This window comes from Callorhinus ursinus, unplaced genomic scaffold (assembly GCF_003265705.2).
Source record: "Callorhinus ursinus isolate GAN/ISIS: 27379988/994484 unplaced genomic scaffold, GSC_fseal_2.0 scaffold46, whole genome shotgun sequence".
Lineage (NCBI taxonomy): Eukaryota > Metazoa > Chordata > Mammalia > Carnivora > Otariidae > Callorhinus > Callorhinus ursinus.
The window spans coordinates 10,712,861-10,734,081 of NW_027397108.1; the positions used below are offsets into that span (position 1 = coordinate 10,712,861).

General features: G+C 64.2%; 1 protein-coding gene across 1 annotated transcript in view; it reads left to right on the forward strand.

The window, feature by feature from the left end:
- The window catches only part of ZFPM1 (zinc finger protein, FOG family member 1), a 66,532-nt gene extending 46,110 nt beyond the window's left edge, over positions 1 to 20,422 (forward strand). Inside the window, 9 exon segments of the mRNA XM_073882383.1 lie at positions 4,008 to 4,141; positions 12,754 to 12,856; positions 14,572 to 14,784; positions 17,364 to 17,597; positions 17,971 to 18,066; positions 18,139 to 18,285; positions 18,470 to 19,521; positions 19,523 to 19,971; positions 19,973 to 20,422. Of these exon segments, the coding sequence (XP_073738484.1) occupies positions 4,008 to 4,141; positions 12,754 to 12,856; positions 14,572 to 14,784; positions 17,364 to 17,597; positions 17,971 to 18,066; positions 18,139 to 18,285; positions 18,470 to 19,521; positions 19,523 to 19,971; positions 19,973 to 20,273 (2,729 nt within the window). The 3' untranslated portion in view covers positions 20,274 to 20,422.
- The last annotated feature ends 799 nt before the right edge of the window (positions 20,423 to 21,221 follow it).

The window sequence follows — 21,221 nt, forward strand, 5'->3', positions numbered from 1 at the left end:
GGCTCCACGAATGGGGCCCGGAAGCGTGTTGGGATCATGCGTTCTCAGGGCGGGTGGCATCACCCCCGTAGCTCACTACGGGGATGGAGGCCAGCACCGGGCTGGAGCTGGGAAGAGAAAGTAGCCAGATCACAGGAGGCTGCCCAGGAAAAGGACACCTCCACCTGGAAGCCCACCCCAACTGGCCCACCCTCCCAGCTGCCACCGCCCATATTTCCTGGGAGACATACAGGGCAAGAGGCTATGCCTCCCTCATCGCTGTACCGGGTGCCCACACAGGGTTTTGTGACTGAGTGAGCACTGAGCCCCGAGGCCAGGGACAGAGCCTGCAGTGTGGCTGGGGTGCTCGTGGCCCCAGGTTTCCTGTGTGTGTGGTTGGGAGCTGTCTCTTCGGCCACCACGGGTCCTCTGGCTATTATAGAGGCTGTTTAAAAATAACTGTGTCCTCCTGCCTGTCAGTCCCTGCCCGCCAGCTCCGCGTCTCCCACCCCTTCGCCCCTTTGCCCTCACTCATCTATACTTTTATTTCATTCTTGGCCTTGAGCTGAACCCTTATGAGGCTCCCAGGCCTGCCAGGAGTGGGTGGCCCCACCCACCCCACTTTGCTGATGCAATTTTGCCTCTGGTTAGGAGAGGGTCTCTGGCAGGTGCTAACTAGGCTCCAATACCCTTGACCCTGTTTCCACTGTGCAAAAGGTTGGACAGGAACTGTTTGCTAGAAATAGCTTATCTGAGTAGATGGATGTTGAACATCACCAGGGCCACCATGTACAGTTGCCCAGGTTGTGCACTGTAACAAGGGCTCTGGGTGAGCTGGGGCTGAGATCCAGCCATGTTCCCCTCCCCCAGCCAGGTAGCTGCCACAGCCCTTCCTAATGCACAGCCCTTCAGAGCCGGCCTCCCTGAAGCAGAAAGGTGGGTTTTCGTGGTGAGCATTGACCTCTCCCCAGCCCAAGTTCCTCGGTTCCCTGGCCTCCTCACCTCTCCCAGGCCTGAGTGGGTTCTGCCCTCAGGCTTGCAGAATGGCAGCCTTTATCGGGAGCCAGCCTTCCCTCTGGCAATGCATGATACCCAGAAGATGGAGTGGCTGCCGTGGGAAACACCAGCCACACTGTTATCTGGCAGGCTCGGCCCACCGGCCCTGGGGCTCCGATTAGGGAGCGTGGCTGTTTGCCTGTGGGTGCCCACGTGGGCAGGATGGGGAGGCACAGCACACTGGCTCGGCTCCTTCCCTCTATCACCACGAGGCCGGGGCCCTGAGACAGCCCAGGGCTGCCCCCACTCCTCCTCCACTCTCAGGGACCCCCGCACCAGCCCCCCACACACTGAATTCCCAGTTGCTCCTCCCATGGGAAGGTGGGCCACCAGCCTCAGGTGGAAGGTGTCATGTCCTGATGGGGGCTCCGTGCCCGACGAGGCCAGAATGGGCTCCTTCCACATGCTCTGGAGGCTGACAGGGAATGAGGTGGAAATGGAGGGGCTCCCGGTCACCTGCCCTGTCTCGTCTGTGGTCCCAGCAGGAGAAATGCAGTGCAGAGAGGCGTGCAACCCTCCTTGTTCAGAGGCCCAAGTGCGAGCCGAGCCCGGATTGCTCTGGGGTTTCTGGTTGCCCGCAGAGGGGCAGGCTGCAGCCTGAGGACACTGGACAGTTCCTCCTTGACCCCGCCCCCCCGCCATGGGCTGGGGAGTCAGGGCGGGAGGTGCCCAGGCTCAGTCCAGCATGAGCTCCCCACCAGCCTCGGATGGCTTGGCAGGTGGGTGGACAACAGATGAGTCCCAGCAAGCTGGCCTTTAGACAGCCCTCTCTTCCTCCCTCATGCACGCCCGTCCCCTGAGGGCCAGCGGGCGGGAACCAGAGACCCACGTACACCCAGGGGCCTGGGTTCAGACCCTGACATCCCGCTGCCAGCCACGTGGCCTCTTGAGGCCTCAGTGTCCTTGCCCGTACCGGGGGCGTAAAGAGAGGGCCCGCTCCATCAGACCGCTGGAGCAGGGGTGGGTGACTGTGCCGGGTCGCACTCCCATCCCTGAGGATGGGCCCTGCGGGGCCAGGGAGGGGGGGGGCCCAGGGGCCCTGGTTGGGCTGGCAAGGGACATGGCCCCTCATGAGCGAGCTGCAAAGGGACAGAGCCAGTCTTGACCTGGTCCCCTGCCATCTTATCTGCCCCTGGGAAGACAAGGACCCAGTTAGAACGTTTTAGCTGGGCCTCCTGGCGTATTTACACCTTATCTCTGCCATTAGGCCGGCAGTTATCTGATAATCGGGCCCATTAAGGCCACAGCCTGCCCGATCGGGGCTCCAGGAAGTGGGGCTGCCGCCACAGCGCTTGCTTGGGGACCAGGCCAGGCCACGTGAGGCCTCCGTGGGCCCAGGCAGCCCGGATGGCACCCAAGGTACAAGGTGGCCCAGCCTTCCTGGGCAGAGGGCGTAGGAGCAGGGAAGGGACCGCCCTCTGAGGGCGTGACCACCGCATGCCCTTGTCCCACGAGGCTCAGGCAGAGCAGGTGACATGCCCGGTGTGAATCTCCCAGGGTGTCCCCGACACACACAACCTTGGGGTCTTAACACATCAGAAATCTGTTTTCTCCACGTTGGAGCGCTGCGCCGCGCTCCCTCTGGAGGCTCTGGGGGGAGGGTCCTTGCTGTCTCCCCAGCTCCAGGGGCTACAGTGCGGCTTCCTCTTGACCCCATCACTCTGGTCTCTGCCTGTCTTCACGTGGCCGCCTTCTCTGTCTCTTCTGTGTGTCTTTTATAAGGACATCTGTCGTTGGATTTAGGGTCCTACCTTAAATCCAGGATGGTCTCCTCTCGGGCTTCTAACTTGATTACATCTGCAAAGACCCTTTTTCCAAATAAGTGCACATTCACAAGTTCTGGGTGGAGGTATCTTCCAGGCGCCATCATTCAGCCCACTGTAGAAGGTCCTGTGGACCGCGCAGTGAGGCTGGGCTGAACCCGGGAGCCTGAATGCAGACCCTGTCCGACCCCACGTCCCGCCCTGGGGAGAATGACATTCTCAGGGACTCAGAGCAGAGGCCCGTCCGTCTGTAGAAATGTGACCACATCCTGTGGTGGCCCTCCAACACGTGCCACGGGGGCCACCGCCTGGGCCATGGGAGCTGTCGGCGCCTGGAGAGTTTGCAGCCCCGCCCCCCACCATGGCACAGGTGGCCGCAGCCCCCGAGCGTCTTACACCCTGAGCTAGGAGAGGCCATGCAGAGAGGCAGGAAGACTCAGGGCCCAGACCTTTCCAGAAAGTGAGTGGCGGTCCTGGGAGGGTGGTTGGGGGCAGCAGCATTCTGGGGACAGTCCCTGTCCCTGCCGATCTGCAGGGAGTGAACGGAGCCAACATCAGGACCACCCAGGGGCAGATTCTGGCTTCGCCGAGGGCCATGGGGAGGTGCATGACTCTTTGACTTGGTTTCCCCTCTGAACTGTGCTAAGCGTGTTGGTGGATGAACGCGTTCAAGCCTCGTGCAGCGCCAGGAGGCAGGAAGTCTTAGAGATGGGGAAATCAGGGCCCAGCATTTCCACAGCCTCCGCCACAGGCTTGCTGTGTGGATGTGGGGGGCTCAGGCTGGTGGGGGGGGCTGGGAGGACTCTGTGCGGAGACCAGGAGGCAAGCCTCATCGACCTCCTCGCCCTCCACCGTGTGCCCCCCTAACGTAAGCTGCGGGGTTGACCCAACTCCATGTGTGCATCCTGGGCACGGGCAGGTGCTACAGGAGACACGTGTCCTCACAGAGCAGCCATGGTCCTACCGGCTCCAATCCAGCCACAGACACCCCCTCCCGTCTCTGCTGTCCCCCAGACAAGGGCTTGCTGCCGGGGCCGGTCCGGCTCCCAGAACCACACACTGGCCGCCGTCCCCATAACTCAGGCCCCCAGGGCACCCCCATCCCCACCGGGGATGGAGCTGCTGAGCTGGACTGTGCCAGGCAGGCGGCGGGGCTGGGTGGTCGCCGCCAAGGGGCATGCCTCACACCCCCGATGTTTCTCCCCACAGGCGAGCTGGAGCTGCTGCTGCAGGACGGGCAGAGGTGCGTGCGGGCTCGACGCAGCCTCACCGAGGGCCTGTCCTGGGGCCCATTCCGCGGGAACCTCCAGAGCAGAGCCTTGTCCCCTGGGCAAGTGGAACCGGTAAGGAGCCCCACCCCTGGCAACCCCCCCACCAGCCGCAGGGCCGCAGCCAGCGCACAGGCTGGCCCAGGGCACAGACCCCCTCCGCCCCTGGAGCCAAGCCAGGGTTATGCTCCAGCCTAGGAGCGCCTGCCCCTCCGCGTGCAGTGGGTCGGGAGAGGGGGGCCTGAGGTGTTGGGACCAGGACGGCAGGAAGGAGTTGACTGCCTGGAAGCACATGGAAGCCTTCCTGGAGGAGGTGACATGGGAAGGGCTTTTTGGAAGAGGCCCTTAATGGATGAGTAGAAGCTGGCAAGATAGAGAAAGAAATGGGTGTGTGAAGTGGGAGGCTGGACCTGGCCTTCGTGGACAGGGGCAAGCGAGGCAGTTTTCCGGGAGCTGGGGGCCCGCAGCAGCAGAGGCTAAGGTTCAGTTCGTCCGTGTGGGTCCTTCAGGTGCCACAGGGTCTTCACCTCCCCAGCACTTCTGGCCTGCCTGTGTCGGTAAGAAGCCCACCCGGGCAGCGCCCTCCACTAGTCGCCGCCGCCAGGGGGTCACTCGCTTCGGGGTTACTTGTGGACTGCCTTCTGTTTATGGCAAGTCAGTCTGCGTCCTCTCGCATGGGTACAAAGGCCCCTTTGAAAATACATTTTGGGGAAGAAAGGGCACTGATGTATGGGAAACCAGGCAGCTGAATGGGCAGCATGGGGTAGGACCGGAACCAGGAGGGACCTGACCGTGACGTGTATTCAAGAAGCCTCTCCCAGCCCTGCTGCCACTCGCTTGAAAGGCCAGGAGGCACCCGGAGTAGGTCCCCTCAAGCCCGGGCTCAGGCACCCCAGACGTGCAGGCACGGCCACGGCCTGGGCCCTTTTTGATTCCCGATGTTGCATTCAGGTGCAACTTGATCCGGGTGCCCCGCAGTGCTGGGCCTCCTGGTCCTCAGGCCCCAGGTGTGGGCCTCTGGTCAGCCTCCGTGTGGTCAGCAGGCAGTGTCAGGGCTGCAGGGAAGGGTCCGCCCACACCTAGAGGCCCCATGCTGCCCTGACAGCCCCATCCGGCTCCAGCCCGACAGAGCCCCCATTTCTCAGCCGCAGAAACCAGGGTGCAGGAACTCGGGCTGCACAGTGTCCACAGGGCTGGTGGGGAGCTGCAGGAGGAGTCCCCAGCTGCAGACCCTCAGACCGCCGTTCACAGTACCCACCGGAGTCAGAATCTCTGGGCTGGGGCCTGGGCCTGGGCCTCCAGAGATCTGGGCAGTCTCCCAGGGTCTAAACATGCAGCCCGGCTGAGGCCCCCTGGGCCATCCACACCACCCATCACAGCAGAGCGCCCAGGCTCAGGGGAGCACGTGCAGGCCTCAGCCACTCAGCGGGAGGCTGGCCCAGGACCGAGGGCTCCCAGCCCGTGACCAGGCCATCCCTGTGGCGCAGGGTCCCGATCCCGTGGCCTCCTCCCTCATGGCAGTTTTGCTCCCAGGCAGGTTCCTGAGCTCCTTGAGCTTCTGCTTCCTGAGCCTGTGGGGCCTCAGTGGGGACACAGGGAGGCCCTGAAGGGTCCCTGGGGCCTGAGCCTGCAGACCCTCCAGCATCCCTGCAGAGGAGAGGGTGGGCGGGCAGAGCTGTAGCCGGTCTGCGAAGTGGGGCAGCTGATGGCACACCCGCCTTCCAGGGCAGCTTACCACCACCCTGCAGGACGGCTGACCCTCTTGTCCCATGGCCCAAGCAGGGAGAAAACAGTGGCAACCACAAGGCAGACTTTGGCTCCACTGCGGGAATGGAGACCCTGGTGTTCAGGGCAGTCTCTTGAGGCAATGAGCTCCCCATCACTGGAGGCATGCAAGCAGCAGTTCTCTTTTCAAAGGGTGGGCTGTTGAGGGGCAGTTCATGGCTGGAAGGAGGAGTGTGTGGGCTGGGAGCTCCCTGGCTCCTAATTCTCATAAGCAGTGACAGGACAAAGGGGTGCAGCTGCGTGCGGCCTGCACCTCTCTCCTCTGCTCCCCCACTCTGGAGACAGTCCCTCCAGGACACACAGGTGTCGCTCACTGCACACACCGAGGTGTGCCCATCCTTACGCCCAGGCCCTGGTCTTCCCCGGCCGCACCATTGTGAGGCATACTCCCCATTTTACAGATGAGGAAACTGAGTCTCCAGCAGGTTAAGTGACTTGGTAAACTCACCAGGATCAAATAGCAGAGGGAGAATTGCAACCCACGTCTGCTCAAGCGGAGGCCCCTGCGGGCTCTGTAAGGATAGGGCTGAGCTGGCCCCAGAATCCTGGCCAGGTCCCCGCCCCGCCCTCCCCTCTGAGGGTTTTGTCCTCCTTGGGCCCGGGGCGCAGGTCAGCCTGGGGAGACTTGGCACGAGGTTGGAGACGCTCTCCAGGCGGAGAGATAATGTCCACGGGGAGCGAGGGACCAGCGCCAGGGAAGCCAGTGGCCTTTGAGGCTCTTGCCGAGGAGCTGAGGGAGGAAGGAGCCTCTCAGGCTCTTCCCTGCAGCTTTATCTCCTACAGAATTAAATCCTTGATTAACCCTTATCTCCCCAGCAGGCGCTATCTGCGCCTTGGCGCCGAGTGTCCAGACACACCGTACACGATGATTGATTTCTTAAAGATACGTGCGCCTTTCCGATACTTCATTTATTGTCTAAATATTTTTGCTAACATTTCAGCGAGCCCCTTATCGAGCTCAGCTGATGGGTCCCAGCTCTGTCCCCCATGCACCTCCTACCCCAGATCGTCCTATCAGCCGCCAGGCAGTTTGTCTTAGCTGTTTGGAGAGGAAGGAGAGAGAGGGGCTCTGATAGAGTGTGGCAACCCTTCCCTGCTGGTTTCCTTAGCCCCTGGGCTACTTGCAGATGGGAGGGGGAATGGAGGGCTCCTCTCACAGTCCACACACACACACACACACACACACACACGACTTTTGGGGGTGGGAGCCCCAGGAAATACACAGCAAGTGCACAGAGCCTGGCCAGGGTTGGGTCAAGAGTGGTTCCTGCACCAACATGCTGTGTGACCTTGGGCAGGTCCCTCCCTGATCCAGCTGTGGCTTCCCCTTCCCAGGATTTGGAAACCCAGCCAACTCTAAAATTTGTAGTCATATACCAAAAAAATGTTCAAAATGGTTGGGTGGATGGATGGATGGATGGACGGACGGACCGACCGACTGATGAACATAGTATATACGGATGGATGGGTGAATGGGTGGATAGATGGATGGACGGGTGGGTGGATGGACGGRTGGATGGATGGATGGATGGCARATGGATGGATGGACGGATGAATGGATGGAGGGACGTACATACGGATGGATGGACGGGTGGATGGAYGGATGGATGGATGGATAAATGGATGGATGGCAGATGGATGGGTGGATGGACGGATGGATGGATGGACGGACGTACATACGGATGGATGGACGGGTGGATGGATGTATCAGTGGATGGATGGACAGATGGACRGATAGATGGATGRATAGATAGGTGGGYGGGTGGATGGATGAATGAGCAGATGAGCGAACAAATGAATGAGCAAACTCTCATGCCGAGGCTGGCCCACAGTGGCTCRACCCATCTGTCCAGTAGTCCCCCCAGGGCTTACCCACTATAGCCATGAGACCACCATGACATCAGTGAGACCTGGCAGCGGGGGCTGTGGCTGCCCAGGAGGACAGCAGGTCCAATGGGGAGAAGCCCCTTCCGGAGTGGTTGGAATGAGACCAGCTGAGCCCTGCCCTGTCATGCATCTTCATGCAGGGATTGGCATAGAGGGACCTTGGGTGGGTCTCCCCCATCCCTCAGCTGGAGATGGCAGTGGGGCCAGGGCCCTCAGGGCCCCGTGGGCTCTGAGCAGCCCTTGTGCAAGAAGCCTTGAGGCTGGTACCAGGGGTCATTGCCTAGCAGAGCCCAGCCTCCCGGCAGGGCCACCCACCTCTGCCTCTTTGCTCTTATAAGGACACTCGGCACTGGATTTAGGACACTGGATAATCTAGAAGGATGTCATCTGGATTGTTCCTAATTTAATCACATCTGCTAAGACCTTTTTCCAAATAAGGCTGTGTCCACAGGCTCTGGGTAGACATGTCTTTGGGGGCACATTCAGCCTGCTCCACGGAGCTAGCAAGCAGCAGAGCCAGGGTCCAGCCCAGGTTGGCCTCTGACCCTCCATGGGGCAGCCCCTGAGGAGATGGTCAGGTCCAGGCTTGGCTGGAGTACCAGGGTGGTGAGGAAGGCAGTATGGGGCGCTCTGAGGTGGACATCCTCTGGACAGGAGGCCTGCCATTGCCCTTTCTGGGTCTCTGACTCCCTTCCCCCCCACACCTCAGCCTCTCCACCTGCACTTGTAGGAGCAGGGTCTGGGAGATGCTGTGGGTGCAAAGGGTCAAATCCGACCGGCCTCCTGGAGGCCCAGGAGGAGGAACCGCCTGGTCTGAGGGACCCTGGGACACCTCCCGCCACACTGGGGCCAGGGCAGCCATGGGCACCAGACCCACGCTTACAGCTGGCTCCCTCCCTAAGCCCAAGGGCCACCCGAGGAAGAGGGCTGGGGGCCACTTGGCCCACATCCCTGCTGTCCACACAGCTCCCCACATCACCCCCACCACACTCCATGCTCTTCTCAGCCTGTGTCTCTAGCACGTTCTGCCTCCATTGGTTGTTTCCTATCAGCTTCCCCACTCCAGCATCCACACTGGGAGATCAGGACAGCATGTTCTGTTCATGGTCCCCCCACACCAGGCACACACCAGGCTCTGGGGGACTGTTCAACAAATGAACAGATGGATGGGTGGAGGCAGGAAGTTAAGGATAGGTGGGTGAAGGGGCAAATGGATGGATGGATGGATGGGTGGATGGATGATAGATGGATGGATGGTTGAGTAGATGGGTGGATGGGTAGGTGGTGGAGGGGGGGAAGGGGGGGTAGGTGGATGGTGGGTGGATGGAAGGAAGCGAAGATCATGCAGACCCCAGTTCTCGTCCTGTGTACACACATCCACCTCCTGTGGCCCTGGGCATCACTCAGTTCTGTGGGCCTCAATTCTCATCTGTGAAGTAGGTTCTTTGCAGGGTCTGGGGGAGAGGAAGAGCCGAGGACAGAAAGTCACTTGGCTCTGGGAGGGCAAGCAGGACACAGAGACATGACTTCTCAGGATGAGCTGAAGGAAGGAGGTGGGTGGGGGCCCTGCCCCAGCCCTGACCTCCCATGAGCCTGCCCCACAGTGGCCCGGAGGAGGCTTGGGCAGCCCCACTGACCTTCTGCCGGGCGGTCTGGCTCGCTGGGCTGGGCCACCCCCTTCCCCTGCCTGAATGGGGCCCCTACCTCCCTGTCCCCTTGATGCTGTTTCATGAGATGGCCCGCAAGGTTTGGGATCAGCCTCAGATAAAGTCACAGCGGATGGTGCAGAGATAGAGTTTCTGATGGTTATCGGCAGGCATAGAATCCAGACATTGACCTCTTTGTTCGGGGAAACAAGGAGTGGTCTCAGATGCACCCAGAGAACTTCAAGTGGCCGCCCATTATCTCAGGGCCGGGTGGGGCCATCCTGGAGCCAGGAGGAACAGGCACGACCGCAAGGGGCTGCAGCCTGGGTGGGTGGAGAGGCTTCTTCCTGAACCCGGACACGGCCGGTCCGGGGTGAGCTGGACCCAGATGGGACCCGGGGGTGCCTGTGGAGGGAAGGTGGCCGGCAGCACAGGCCAGGCAGGGAAGCAACACATAGCCCCTCCCAGGCTTACACCCCACATCCCTGCGTACGGGCAGCGCAGCGCCGGCCGGGAAGAGGGCCTGCCTCGGCCCAACGCCTTCAGCCACCAGAGAAAGGGGCTTCTGTTCCTGGGCTGCTCAGAACTGGGGGGGTTGGGGCAGAAGGAGAGAAAAACCCGTCAGACCCTCCCCGGGTGGTGGCCCCACACCCCTAGGACCAAAGCGCAGGCCTGGGAGAGAGGCCATGGAAGGTCATGTCCCCAGCCGCCCCCATTCAAGTGGCGGGGGGGCCATGCCCCAGCATCAAGGGGTCACGGGCCGAGTCGGGCGGCCCCAGACCCCCCGGCCCGTTCTGCTCCTTTCCCTGTCCTCCCGGCCTGCCCGCCGTCGCCACGCGGGCGCTGGGCCCTGGCGGGACCGCAGCGCTGCCGCCCTCGCTCGCGGGCAGTACACGGAGAACGAGGGGTTCTGCAGCGTCAGCAAAGCCGTGCGCGTTTTTATCATGCTGGGAGCACGCAGCTTCTGGGAGTGATAAGCATTAAACCTACCGGGAGGCTGTCAGTCTCAGTTTGAGGGTTAGAAATATTGGGACGAATAATTAGATTTCATATCGTTACCACAGCGCCAATCGGAGGATCAGGCAGATTAATTTTTTTCACCCTCCTCTGCTCATTAATATTCATTAGAGACTCAGGAGGCCCGGCCCCGCCTTACTGCAAGCTGCTCTCCAGGTCAGTGCAGCTGGACGTGGGGGCCACCGGTCACCTGCCGCGGTGGCAACCCCGCCCGGCCGCTGTGCCCCCTCCCCCCCCCGCAACTGTGGCCCCAGCAGAAGCCTTTGAGCCGGCGGGACCCCCAGCTGCGGGATCACCAGGTGTCTGCAAAAAGCAGGGTTTGCCTGTCGTGGCAGAGATGCTCTCCCTGAGTTGACCTGTGGCAGTTGCTGACCTGGGGCCCCAGTGGACCCCAGCCTTCTGCATCCAAAGGCGCAGCCCTCACCTGCTGTGTCCTGCCGGTCGAAGGGAAGGTGAAAGCAAGGAGGAGGGGGGCTCCTGTGTTCTGTGTGCTGGTTGCGCACAGGTGGGCACGGCTGGGAGGGAGGGCTTCGCGCAGATCGATGCTTCCAGTGCCCTAGGAGGGGCTGAGTGGCAGAGAGGCCTCGACCACCCAGCCCCACCACCGGGAGCAGGTAGCAAGGCAATGGCAGGCCTGCGACAGGCACGTGGGTTGGGTCACAGCTCCGAGCATGAGGGGCAGTGCCCGTTTGCAGAGAGGGCAGGCATGGGTGCAGGCCGCTTCTGCTCCCACGGCTAGAGCTTGCCCCCCTGGCCACTAGTAGCCACTTGCCCCTTCCATGGCCACCCCACTGGCCACGCTGCCCCAGCCTTGTTAGGGGTCTCCCCAGGAGCGCTTGGCTCGTGGGCCTGAGCCTGCCGCAGGGTAGGGACGAGCGGGCAGAGTGGACAGAGGGCTAACCTCGGATTGCAGGGTGGTACTCAGCTCAAGGTCACAGCAGGGGAGGCCACGCCTGGCCTGGACCCCAAAGCCCGGCTCTCGAGCCTGTGTTGTCCATGGGCAGGTGGCAAAGCCCAGGGAAGCACCCGGGCTTGGACCTGGCAGGGAGGTACCCAGAATCGGAGGACACCTCACACACCATCATGTCCCACCATGGTGGTGTCCCGGCCGGCGGCTGCGTGGGCCCCTGGGGTGCACACAGCCACCCAGTCTAGGTGGCAGCGTTTCCAGGTGATACTTGTTCTCCAACGCAAGGTCCCCATGCACCATTTCTGAATAAAATGCACTTATTTGCATAAAACAAAAGCCCCAAAGTGGGTGCGTACTGTGCCTGGTGGCAGAGCTTGGGCACCCCTGGTCGGAGCAGCCGGCCCAGACCCCAGGCCTGGCACTGGGGCTGAGGGCCCGATGTGGCAGGGGTCACCCCAACCTCCTAGGGCAAAGCCAGGCCAGGGTTCTGCCCCCACAGACCTGTGCCTGGTCTCAATGTCTGACCAGGGGCCAGGCCGCAGAGCGGGGCCGCAGGCTGCCCTCCCTCCCTGGCACCAGTGTGCTTCCTCTCCTGCTGGGGTGGCCCTGGGTGTCAGAAATCAGGGAGCCCCACTCTGCAGGCCCCCAGCAGCAGCCTCATGGGCTGAGCCCAGAGCACTCTTGCCTTCCAGGCACTGCAAAGGCCCAGCTTGCGGACAGAGCCAGGAGGCGGAGGTGGAGGGGCGAGGTGGTGCTGGCGTGAGCCACGCCATTTGCCCCCTCTCCCCCTCCGCCCTAACCCCACACACGGATGTCAGTCTCTGGGAGCCGCAGGGAGGCCAAGCCACCCTTGGCATGGGGTCATGTTGCTGCCTGGGGGCCTCAGCTACTGGGCCCAGGAGGATGTGCTTGTGTCTGCCGTGGGCTGGCCTCAGGGTGGACGGGACAGAGGTGGGCCTGCCATGCCCTGTAGCAGGCAGGGAACCACCCCCCAACCTTGGGGAGGACCTAGAAGCCCCTCTCTGGGGAGACACCGTCTCCTCAAGGCCACTCTCAGCCTCAGCTCTGGGAGCTCACTTTGGGGGCCTGTGTGGGAGGAACCCGTGCTCGGTCTGGCCCGTGTGCCCCACGGGCTGCCCCGTAGCACCCAGCAGCCTGCCACAGCAGGGAGGCAGGGCGAGAACACAGATGGGGCGCGAATCCCGGCTCCGCCGCTCCCTGGGCCTCAGTTTCCAAGAGAGCCCAACGCCCCGCACGTGGGAGGTGCCGGCTGCCTGCTCGTTGTTGGCTGCACAGCGCCCAGTTAGGGGCAGCAGGCTGCAGCCTGGCCTCCCTGCCAGGGGGTCACGGGCCCCTCCCTGGGTGCCACGCGGGACCCTCGGCCAGCATCTTCCCGTGCCGGGTCCTTGATGAGCCCCCTCCTTCCCCCCCCCCCCCACCAGGGCCCTGCCCTGACGCTGCTGCTGGAGGACCAGCCCTGCTGGCTGACGTCGCTGCCACAGGCCCTGACCGAGGCCGAAGCCAATGCGGAGATCTACAGGAAGGGTTGGTATCATGGCGCTTCCCTCGCGGCCTTCCGGCAGGTGGGGACCACTTAGCTGGCCCTGGGCTGGCCCTTAAAGGGAAAGCAGCCTGCCGGGCTGAGCAGAGTAGGCGAGCTAGGGCCAGGCCTCGGGGCACCCTGGTTGAAGAGGTCAGCCCTGGGGTCTCGGGGGCCCGGGGCACTGCTGCTTTTCCTGGGCCTCTGGGAGACTGCCAGAGTCAGCAGAGAATCCCAGGCCAGGTGGGCCAAGGTACCAGCTAGACCATAGTCCTATGTGGTCTGGCTCGTCCTGGGGAAGAGCAGGAGGGCCATGTTCAGACCCAGCCTCGTGGGGCCGGGGCCACGTTCCCTGGCCTTCTCAGGCCTCTGTTTCTGGGCCTGCCTCCCTGCACCTTCTAGAAGGTGTGGCCCGGGAAGGAGGAGGGGGAGCATCCCCCTCCGCTATTGCTCAGTTCAGACAGCTCAAGCCACTCAGACGTGAGGCAGGGGCTTCCATCGCCCCAGAGGAGCCAAAGCCCTGTCCTGCGGGCAGGGGTGGCCGTAGAAATTGTCACGGGCAGGCGGGACCCTTCGCTTAGGTTTGACCCCTAAGCGAAGGGTGACACGGTCTTCTCGGTGTGTGACAACCAGCATGTCAGGGCAGTGGAGGTCCGCTCCGTCCCCAAGGGGATGATGCCAGCACAGAATCGTGACAATTTCTACGGCCACACTAGGTCTGTTCAGCCAGCGTGGCCGTCGGGAGGGTGTATGCCCAGCAACCACAGGAGAGGGCCTCATTCCCCAGTGGGGGGCTCTGTTTTGCTGGAATGTTCCGGGGGGGGTGCCACGGCCATGTCGCCTCCCTGCACGCAGCACATTCAGCTGAATGCTCCCAGAGGAGCCAAAGCCCTGTCCTGCGGGCAGCTCTCATTTCAGGAGGGAGCCAGAGGCTGTCAGGGGCAGGCCTGGCGGCATGTGCCCAGCCCAGTGGGCCTTGTGGGCAGCCCCTCCCTCCAGCTCTGTCCCCACATGGGAGCCTCCGTGGCTTGATGGAGGTCCAGTGCAGGTGCTGAGCCCAGCGTCTGGGAACTTGGGCCACCCTTCACCCCTCTGTCCCCCTCCATGGGTGGGGGAGGATCCCAGCCCCCAACCCATCAAGGGGTGCTTGGAGGTGCCATCAGCCCTGGGTTTGTACACCCAGCCAGGAAGCAGTCCAGTTAGTGCTGCTTGGCCTGCCCCTCCCGCCCCGGTCAGCAGGGCTCTGGCCACTGTCCGCCAGGCAGGACAAGGTTCTCACGGGAGCTGACGGACGCGAGGCTGGCCTGGGGTGTAGGGTTCCTGGTGGCCTCAAGCAGGGTGCAGGAGGTGAGCAGGCGGGTGCCTGGGTGGCTGGCAGAGGCTGCCCCCTGCTGGCTACCGCGGGAACAGTGGCTCCTGGTGGAGCTGTGAGAAGCGGGAGTGCCTGCCTGGCAGCTCCTAGCTCCTGGCCCAGGGCCCTGCTGCCTGTCCCTCAGGCCACCCTTCTTCCAGGCAGCCGTGCGTCTTCAGGGCCCTCCCACTAGGTGGGAGCGGGCAGGCCCAGGGAGCCAGACGGTCACCCCCTGACCAGGGCCTGGATTCCATCCCCCACCTCAGACTTCAGACGCCTGGTCTCCAGGAGGGGGCCGTGGGGAGGGGCTCGGGATGGTAGGGTGAGTCGCCCGTGGCCCTCCCGCCACCGAGGATTTTGCCCCCACAGATGAAGCCCTCTGGTGCAGACTCACCAAGCCGGTGCCCGCGGGCGGACTGCTGAACGTGCTGCTCACGGCAGCCGAGCCCCAGGGCACCCCCAGCCACCCTGTGAAGGAGGAGCCAGCAGAGCCTGAGTGCCCAGCCCCCGCACATGCAGACATCCAGCTCCTGCCCCAGCAGGCCGGCATGGCGTCCATCCTGGCCACAGCGGTCATCAACAGTGAGTACATGACCCGTGCCACCTGGGCTCCGTGGACCCACAACGGTGGGTTACCACTGGGATCTGAGCAGAGCAAGCCGTGCTGCAGCCAAGGAGTGTGGGCACAGGGGCGGGCCCCACGTGCTCTCACCCCACCAGCTGGGCGGGGAGCCAGGCCCAGCTGCAGCTTTCGAGCAGAGCGGGCTACATGCCCACGGTGGGATGCTGAGCAGCAGCCTGGCTCCCACCCCGGCAGATGACAGGGCTGCGTCTACACGCTAGACACGGCCAAGCGTCCCCTGGGGGCACAACCACCCCGAGACACCTGGGGTGAAAGAGCCCCGTCGCTCACTCCCTGCTGGGATGCTCTCGGAGTCAGTGTCACTGCGAAGTAGGGTTTACTCTGCTGCACTCCTGCCATCCACGCTGAACCAAGGGGTCTGGGGTCACCCAGCCTGTCCCGAGGGCACCACCACCCCTGAGTGGCACAGCCTTACGAGGACCGGGGGGGGGTGGCCTCGAGCACGACGCATCTCATGAAGTAAGGTGGGGACACGGTCATAGGGTGGCCGTGGCCAACTTTATTGGGGGTGCTGGGGCCCAAGCCCAGCACGGTGGTTCTCCCAAAGTGGTTCCAGGCAAGGGCCAGGATTTCCTCTCAGAGCAACGGGGACCCAACCAGGGGGGCTTTTATTTAGTGAGGGGTAGGATCCAACTGCAGGGCTGCGAACTTAGAAGTGACCTTTTGAGGAAGTCAAACGTGAGGAGGGCTGGAAGCACAGGCTGGATGGGGGACCTGCCCTGGCCCACTCTGAGCACCCTGACCCCCGATGGCTTTGGGACACCAAAGGGGAGCCCTGGAGGCGGCTGGGGGCCAGGCAGCGGGGGTGCACAACATCCTGGCTGTGGAGAGACCAAGGGCAGAGACGGGCCCACGGAGCTGAGTGAGCAGGAGAGACGGAGTGTGCGGAGGGGACAGGCTGGCGTTGCTGGAACTCAGGCAATCCTGGTGTGCATTTGTGGGCTGGTGGAAATGACGGGGGGGCGGGGAGAGGGCCGAGTGCACGTGTGAGATTCACCCCCCAGAGCCCTCCAGGGAGCGTGGGGGACTGGGTGCAGGACCCTGTCCAGACGCAGGTTGCGGGGAGGGCCAGGACGGCCACCTTACCTCGGTCGCCAGGAACATCTGGTGCCCACGGTGGCCCAGCAGGGTCAGTCCCGTCCCCAGCGCTGAGGCGGTGGGGCCGCTCCGAGGTGCTGGGAGAGCTTTCTCCCCTTCAGTCTAAGGCTTTGGTGTCCACGCCTCACCCTGAAACAGGACTTGTTGCCATTGTGGGCTAGAAAAGCCTCAATACAGAGTCCATCATACCTGGTTTAATTCTTGAGACTCAACCACTCTGGCCTGTTTTCTCACCTGTGCAACGGGGTCGTGGTAACACCAGGCATCTGTGTAGGTTACCTGCACCACCAGGACTCGGCTGTGGTCAGCCCTGGGGGTAGGGGTCCATGACCGTCCTCACTAAACCTCAGGGCTAAGGCCAGGGCTTGAAGGGGCCTCTGAGGCCCCCTGCCCCACCCACAGCCAGCAGCACCATTCCCAGCCCTGGCCCCATAGGTACAGAAACAAACCCACCAGGGGGCCTTTCAGAGCTCAGCGCCTCAGCTAATAGAGAACAGAGCTGCCCTGAGGACCCCCTCTGCCACAACTGTGGACCCAGGATAAACCTCAGAGACACCGGGATAAGAATTGGGTCCTAAGCTGCACTAGAGCCCAGACACGTCCCAGGGCCCAGAACAAGCCTTCCCCCTGCCCTGTCTTCAGCCAAGGGGCCATGGAGCAGAGACAAACAGCACTCCGCAGCATCCTGCTCAAAGACCCTGAGAACCACCTGTCAGAGGCCTTCACCAGCTGGGAACCCCCCCAGCCCCCGCAATCTAAGCTCCTATAAACTGAAAAGTCCCAGGCCACCTGTCTTGAGATAAACGTGAATTAAGCAATGTTGGCCCATCAGTACTTGATATGAAACCACTGCGGGGAGAGCTAAGGGGAGACACAGGGCGAGCTGCTCTTCCTCTGCAGCCCCCCAGCCTCAGCCCACCCTAGGCCGCCCAGAGCCACGCTCCACTCTCGTTCTCTTCCCCGTGTGCTTCACGGGTTCCCTGTGCACCTGGCTGCTCAGACCTGCTCCCACGAACACGCACGTTTCCTCCCCCACAGGGGCCCAGGTCCACGCCATCCCTCAAGCCCCCTCACAGCACACAATCACCGGCACGTGGCCAGCCCCCCTCCCTCGGGTGCCTGTGGGCATAGCCACAGCCCTTCCGCGGGCGCCTGCTGAAGCTCCGGCATCTCTTTGGGGGGCTCACTGTTGGGAGGCAGCCTGGGGGGTTACTCAGAGACCCCCCATCCATGCAGTCCTGGGGCATCCTGGAGAGCTAGAAAACCCAGTGACCAGGAGGGAAGGCCCCATTCACAAACCTCACTCCTCAGGAAGTCAGGGGCCCTCGGCGCCAAGCCCTCCGTTTCTGGAGGCTCCATGCCTTGCCCTGAGTTGCGGGCGCCCCCCTCAGCCTGTGCCCACCTCTCCCTCACCCCACAGAAGACGTCTTCCCCTGCAAAGACTGTGGAATCTGGTACCGCAGCGAGAGAAACCTGCAAGCCCACCTGCTCTACTACTGTGCCAGCCGCCAGACCACCGGCTCCACGGCCGCAGCCGCCGCCGCCGACAAGCCCAAGGAGACCTACCCCAACGAGCGCGTCTGCCCCTTTCCCCAGTGCCGCAAGAGCTGCCCCAGCGCCAGCTCCCTGGAGATCCACATGCGCAGCCACAGCGGTGAGCACCACGCCCCTCCCCCCCACCCCGCTGCGGTCTGCCGCCCCCCCCCCCCCCCCCGGGCCCCCCCCCCCCCCCCCCGCTGCAGTCTGCAATGCAGTGTGCATGCCCACCCAACAATGCATTTCTGTCCTATCTGGCTCCTGGTGCCCGCCCTGCCAGATAGACCTGTGTTATTCCCCTAGGGCACCTCACAGTGCTGAGTATATGGCCCACCGGTGCTCATCAGAATGGTCAGCTCGGGGCCGGGCCCTTGCCACAGTCCTAGGGGACAAGGGGCAGAGGAGGCAGGGTTTAAACAGAGCCCCCATGTCACAGGTCCTTGGCCAGCTGGGCTCCAGGAGCCCACCCCTCACTCAGCCCTGTGTTCCAGGAGAACGCCCCTTTGTATGTCTGATCTGCCTGTCGGCCTTTACCACCAAGGCCAACTGTGAGCGGCACCTCAAGGTGCACACAGACACGCTGAGCGGTAGGTGGGGGCTGGGAAGGGGATTGGGGGGGCACCCCACCCCAGGGCCCTGATACCACAGCCTGCCTGCAGGTGTCTGCCACAGCTGTGGCTTCATCTCCACCACAAGGGACATCCTCTACAGCCACCTGGTGACCAACCACATGGTCTGCCAGCCAGGCTCCAAGGCTGAGATCTACTCACCAGGGGCCGGACACCCCACTGCCAAGCTCCCCCCAGGTGAGGCCCTGGGCTGGGAAGGGATGGGGTTTGTCCTAATGGCAACCAGGGGTCAATTTCAATCTTGGCCCTCCGCCACCTCTACCCAGTCCAGTTCTCCCCTTCCCACCCTACCCCTCCTCAGGTCTGGCCCAGGTAGGTCCTGCTCCAGCCCTGAAGTGTGGCCCCTGGGGTCTCCCTGCAGACAGCCTGGCCAGCTTCCAGCAGCACACGGCCCTGCACGGCCCCCTGGCTTCTGCCGACCTGGGCCTGGCGCCCACCCCATCCCCAGGACTGGAGAGGAAGGCCCTGGCAGAGACCACCAATGGAGAGGCCAGAGCCGCCTCCCAGAATGGGGGCAGCAGCGAGCCCCCGGCAGCGCCCCGGGCCATCAAGACGGAGGCCACAACGGAGGAGCCCGAGGCGGAACCAGGGCCCACGGCCGCATCGCGGTCACCCTCACCGCCCAGCCCCGCTCCGGCCAGGGTGAAGGCCGAGCTGACCAGCCCCACGCCCGGCTCCAGCCCCGGACCCGGCGAGCTGGGGCTGGCAGCCGGCGCGCTCTTCCTGCCGCAGTTCCCCGCCGCGCCCCCGGCCTCAGAGATCCTGGCCAAAATGTCCGAGCTCGTGCACAGCCGGCTGCAGGCGGGAGCGGGGTCGCAGGCCGGCCTCTTCGCGGGGGCCCCCAAGGGCGCCACGTGCTTCGAATGCGACATCACCTTCAACAACGTCAACAACTTCTATGTGCACAAGCGCCTCTACTGCTCCGGCCGCCGGCCGCCCGACGACGCGCCCCCCGCGCGCAGGGCCAAGGTGCCCGCGACCCCCACACGCGCGCCCCCAGGCCCACCGCCCCCAGAGGCCGATGCGAGGCACGCGTCGCCAGGCTCCGGGACGCGCGAGGACGAGGCGGGGGGCGCAGCCACCCCCGAGGCCGAGCCCGAGGCCGAGGGGGGCGGCCGGGGCCGGGAAGGCAGTCCAGGTAGCCCGAGCCCGGGCAGCGGGGCGGACGAGGACGACGACCCCCGCCGGACGCTGTGCGAGGCCTGCAACATCCGCTTCAGCCGCCACGAGACCTACACGGTGCACAAGCGCTACTACTGTGCCTCGCGTCACGACCCGCCGCCGCGCCGGCCCGCGCCCGCCGGGACCCCCGGGACCCCCGCGCCGGCGGCGCCCTGTGCGCCTGCCGCGCCGCCCGTGCGCACGCGCAGGCGCCGCAAGCTGTACGAGCTGCACGCGGCCGGCCCCGCCCCGCCCCCCCGCCGCCGGCCCCCCCCCCGCGCCGCTCGGCCCCGCCTCCGAGCCGCCCGCGTCGCCGTCGCCCAGGCCCGGAAGCGGAAGCGGAAGCAGCGGGCCCGACGCCGCCGACGGCCCCATCGACCTGAGCAAGAAGCCGCGGCGGCAGGCGCCTGTCCCTGCGCCCGGCTTACCTGCGCTGGCCGACTACCACGAGTGCACGGCCTGCCGCGTGAGCTTCCACAGCCTCGAGGCCTACCTGGCGCACAAGAAGTTCTCGTGCCCCGCCGCCCCGCGCCACCTGCGCGCCGCCCCCGAGGACGCGCCCGGCGGCGCCGTGGTGTGCCCCTACTGCCCGCCCAACGGCGTGGTCCGCGGCGACCTCGTCGAGCACTTCCGCCTGGCGCACGGCCTGCTGCTGGGCCAGCCCCCCGCCGGCCCCGGCCCCCGGGCCCCCTCGCCCCCCCCCCCCCCGCGACGGCCTCAACGGCCAGGAGCCGCGGGAGCCGGCCCCCGGCGCGGCGGACGACAGCCCCCGGCCCGGCCCGCCGCCGTCCCCGAGCCCCGAGGCGGTGCTGCCGCCCCCGCCGCCGCCCCCCTCCCACTCGGACAAGGGCGTCCAGACCCCCGGCAAGGGGGCGCCGGCGCCCGCGCCTCCCGGCAGTCACCGGTACTGCCGCCTGTGCAACATCAAGTTCAGCAGCCTGTCCACCTTCATCGCCCACAAGAAGTATTACTGCTCCTCGCACGCGGCCGAGCACGTCAAGTGAGCGGCTGCCACCCTGCAGCCGGAGCGCGCCTGGCGCCCCCGCTGCAGCCGGGGCGGGGGCGCGCCGAGCGCTGGTCTCGGCAGAGGGGCTGCGGGGGACGGCGCCCGCCCGGACCCTTGGCACTTAATAAAGAAGTTCAGTTTGATGAACACAGTAGCGCAGCGGCCTAGTTCTCTGAGCACGGGGGCCCGGTGGGTGGGGGCGCACACAGGGCCGCCCTTCGGGCTCTGGCTGTGCCCTGGGCACCAAGAGGCTCGACGCAGCCGCCGCCGCCGCCGCCGGGAGCGTAGACATGGGCCGCGGCCAGGGTCACGTGGTCAGTGGCCCTAGAGCTGGACCGAACCCCCGGTCAGTCTGATGCCACAGCACACACTGGTAATCGCTGCCCTGCAGGCTGCTCTGGACCCACGTGGGTCATTGGGGAGCAGGCGCTGCCCTTCTGGGCCCTCTGCTGCTGTCCTCCAGGATGCTACCAGAAGTTCTGGGTTGGCCACCAGCTACCAAAGGGAAGGACTTCCTACTGGCCAGCCAACAGGGGACCGCGAAGGCCTGTGCTTGCCAAGGCTAGTGGGGAGAGAAGGGACAGTGGGCAGCCGACAGGCACCAGGGGACACGGTGGGCACGGGAGGGGGCATCAGGCCCCACAGCGTACCCTGGAGCTAGTGGGAGCCAAATCCTGAGCTGGGCGTAGCGTGGCACCTGTGGGGGCCACCCCCACCCCAGTCTGCCTAACTGTACCTGGGCCACCGCGGGACCCGGGCAACCACACCCAAGCAGAGTCCAGCCATGGTCTTGTCACCCTGCTAGAAAACACTCATCCACTTTTCCAACTTTGCTTGAAGGAGCAGTTTCTTACAAACACTTTTACACCGAAGCCTATGGGGGAATGGAAGTGAACTCTGACCTTTGATCTTTCTCTGTCTCAAGGTAATAGAGGTGCTTCCCGCC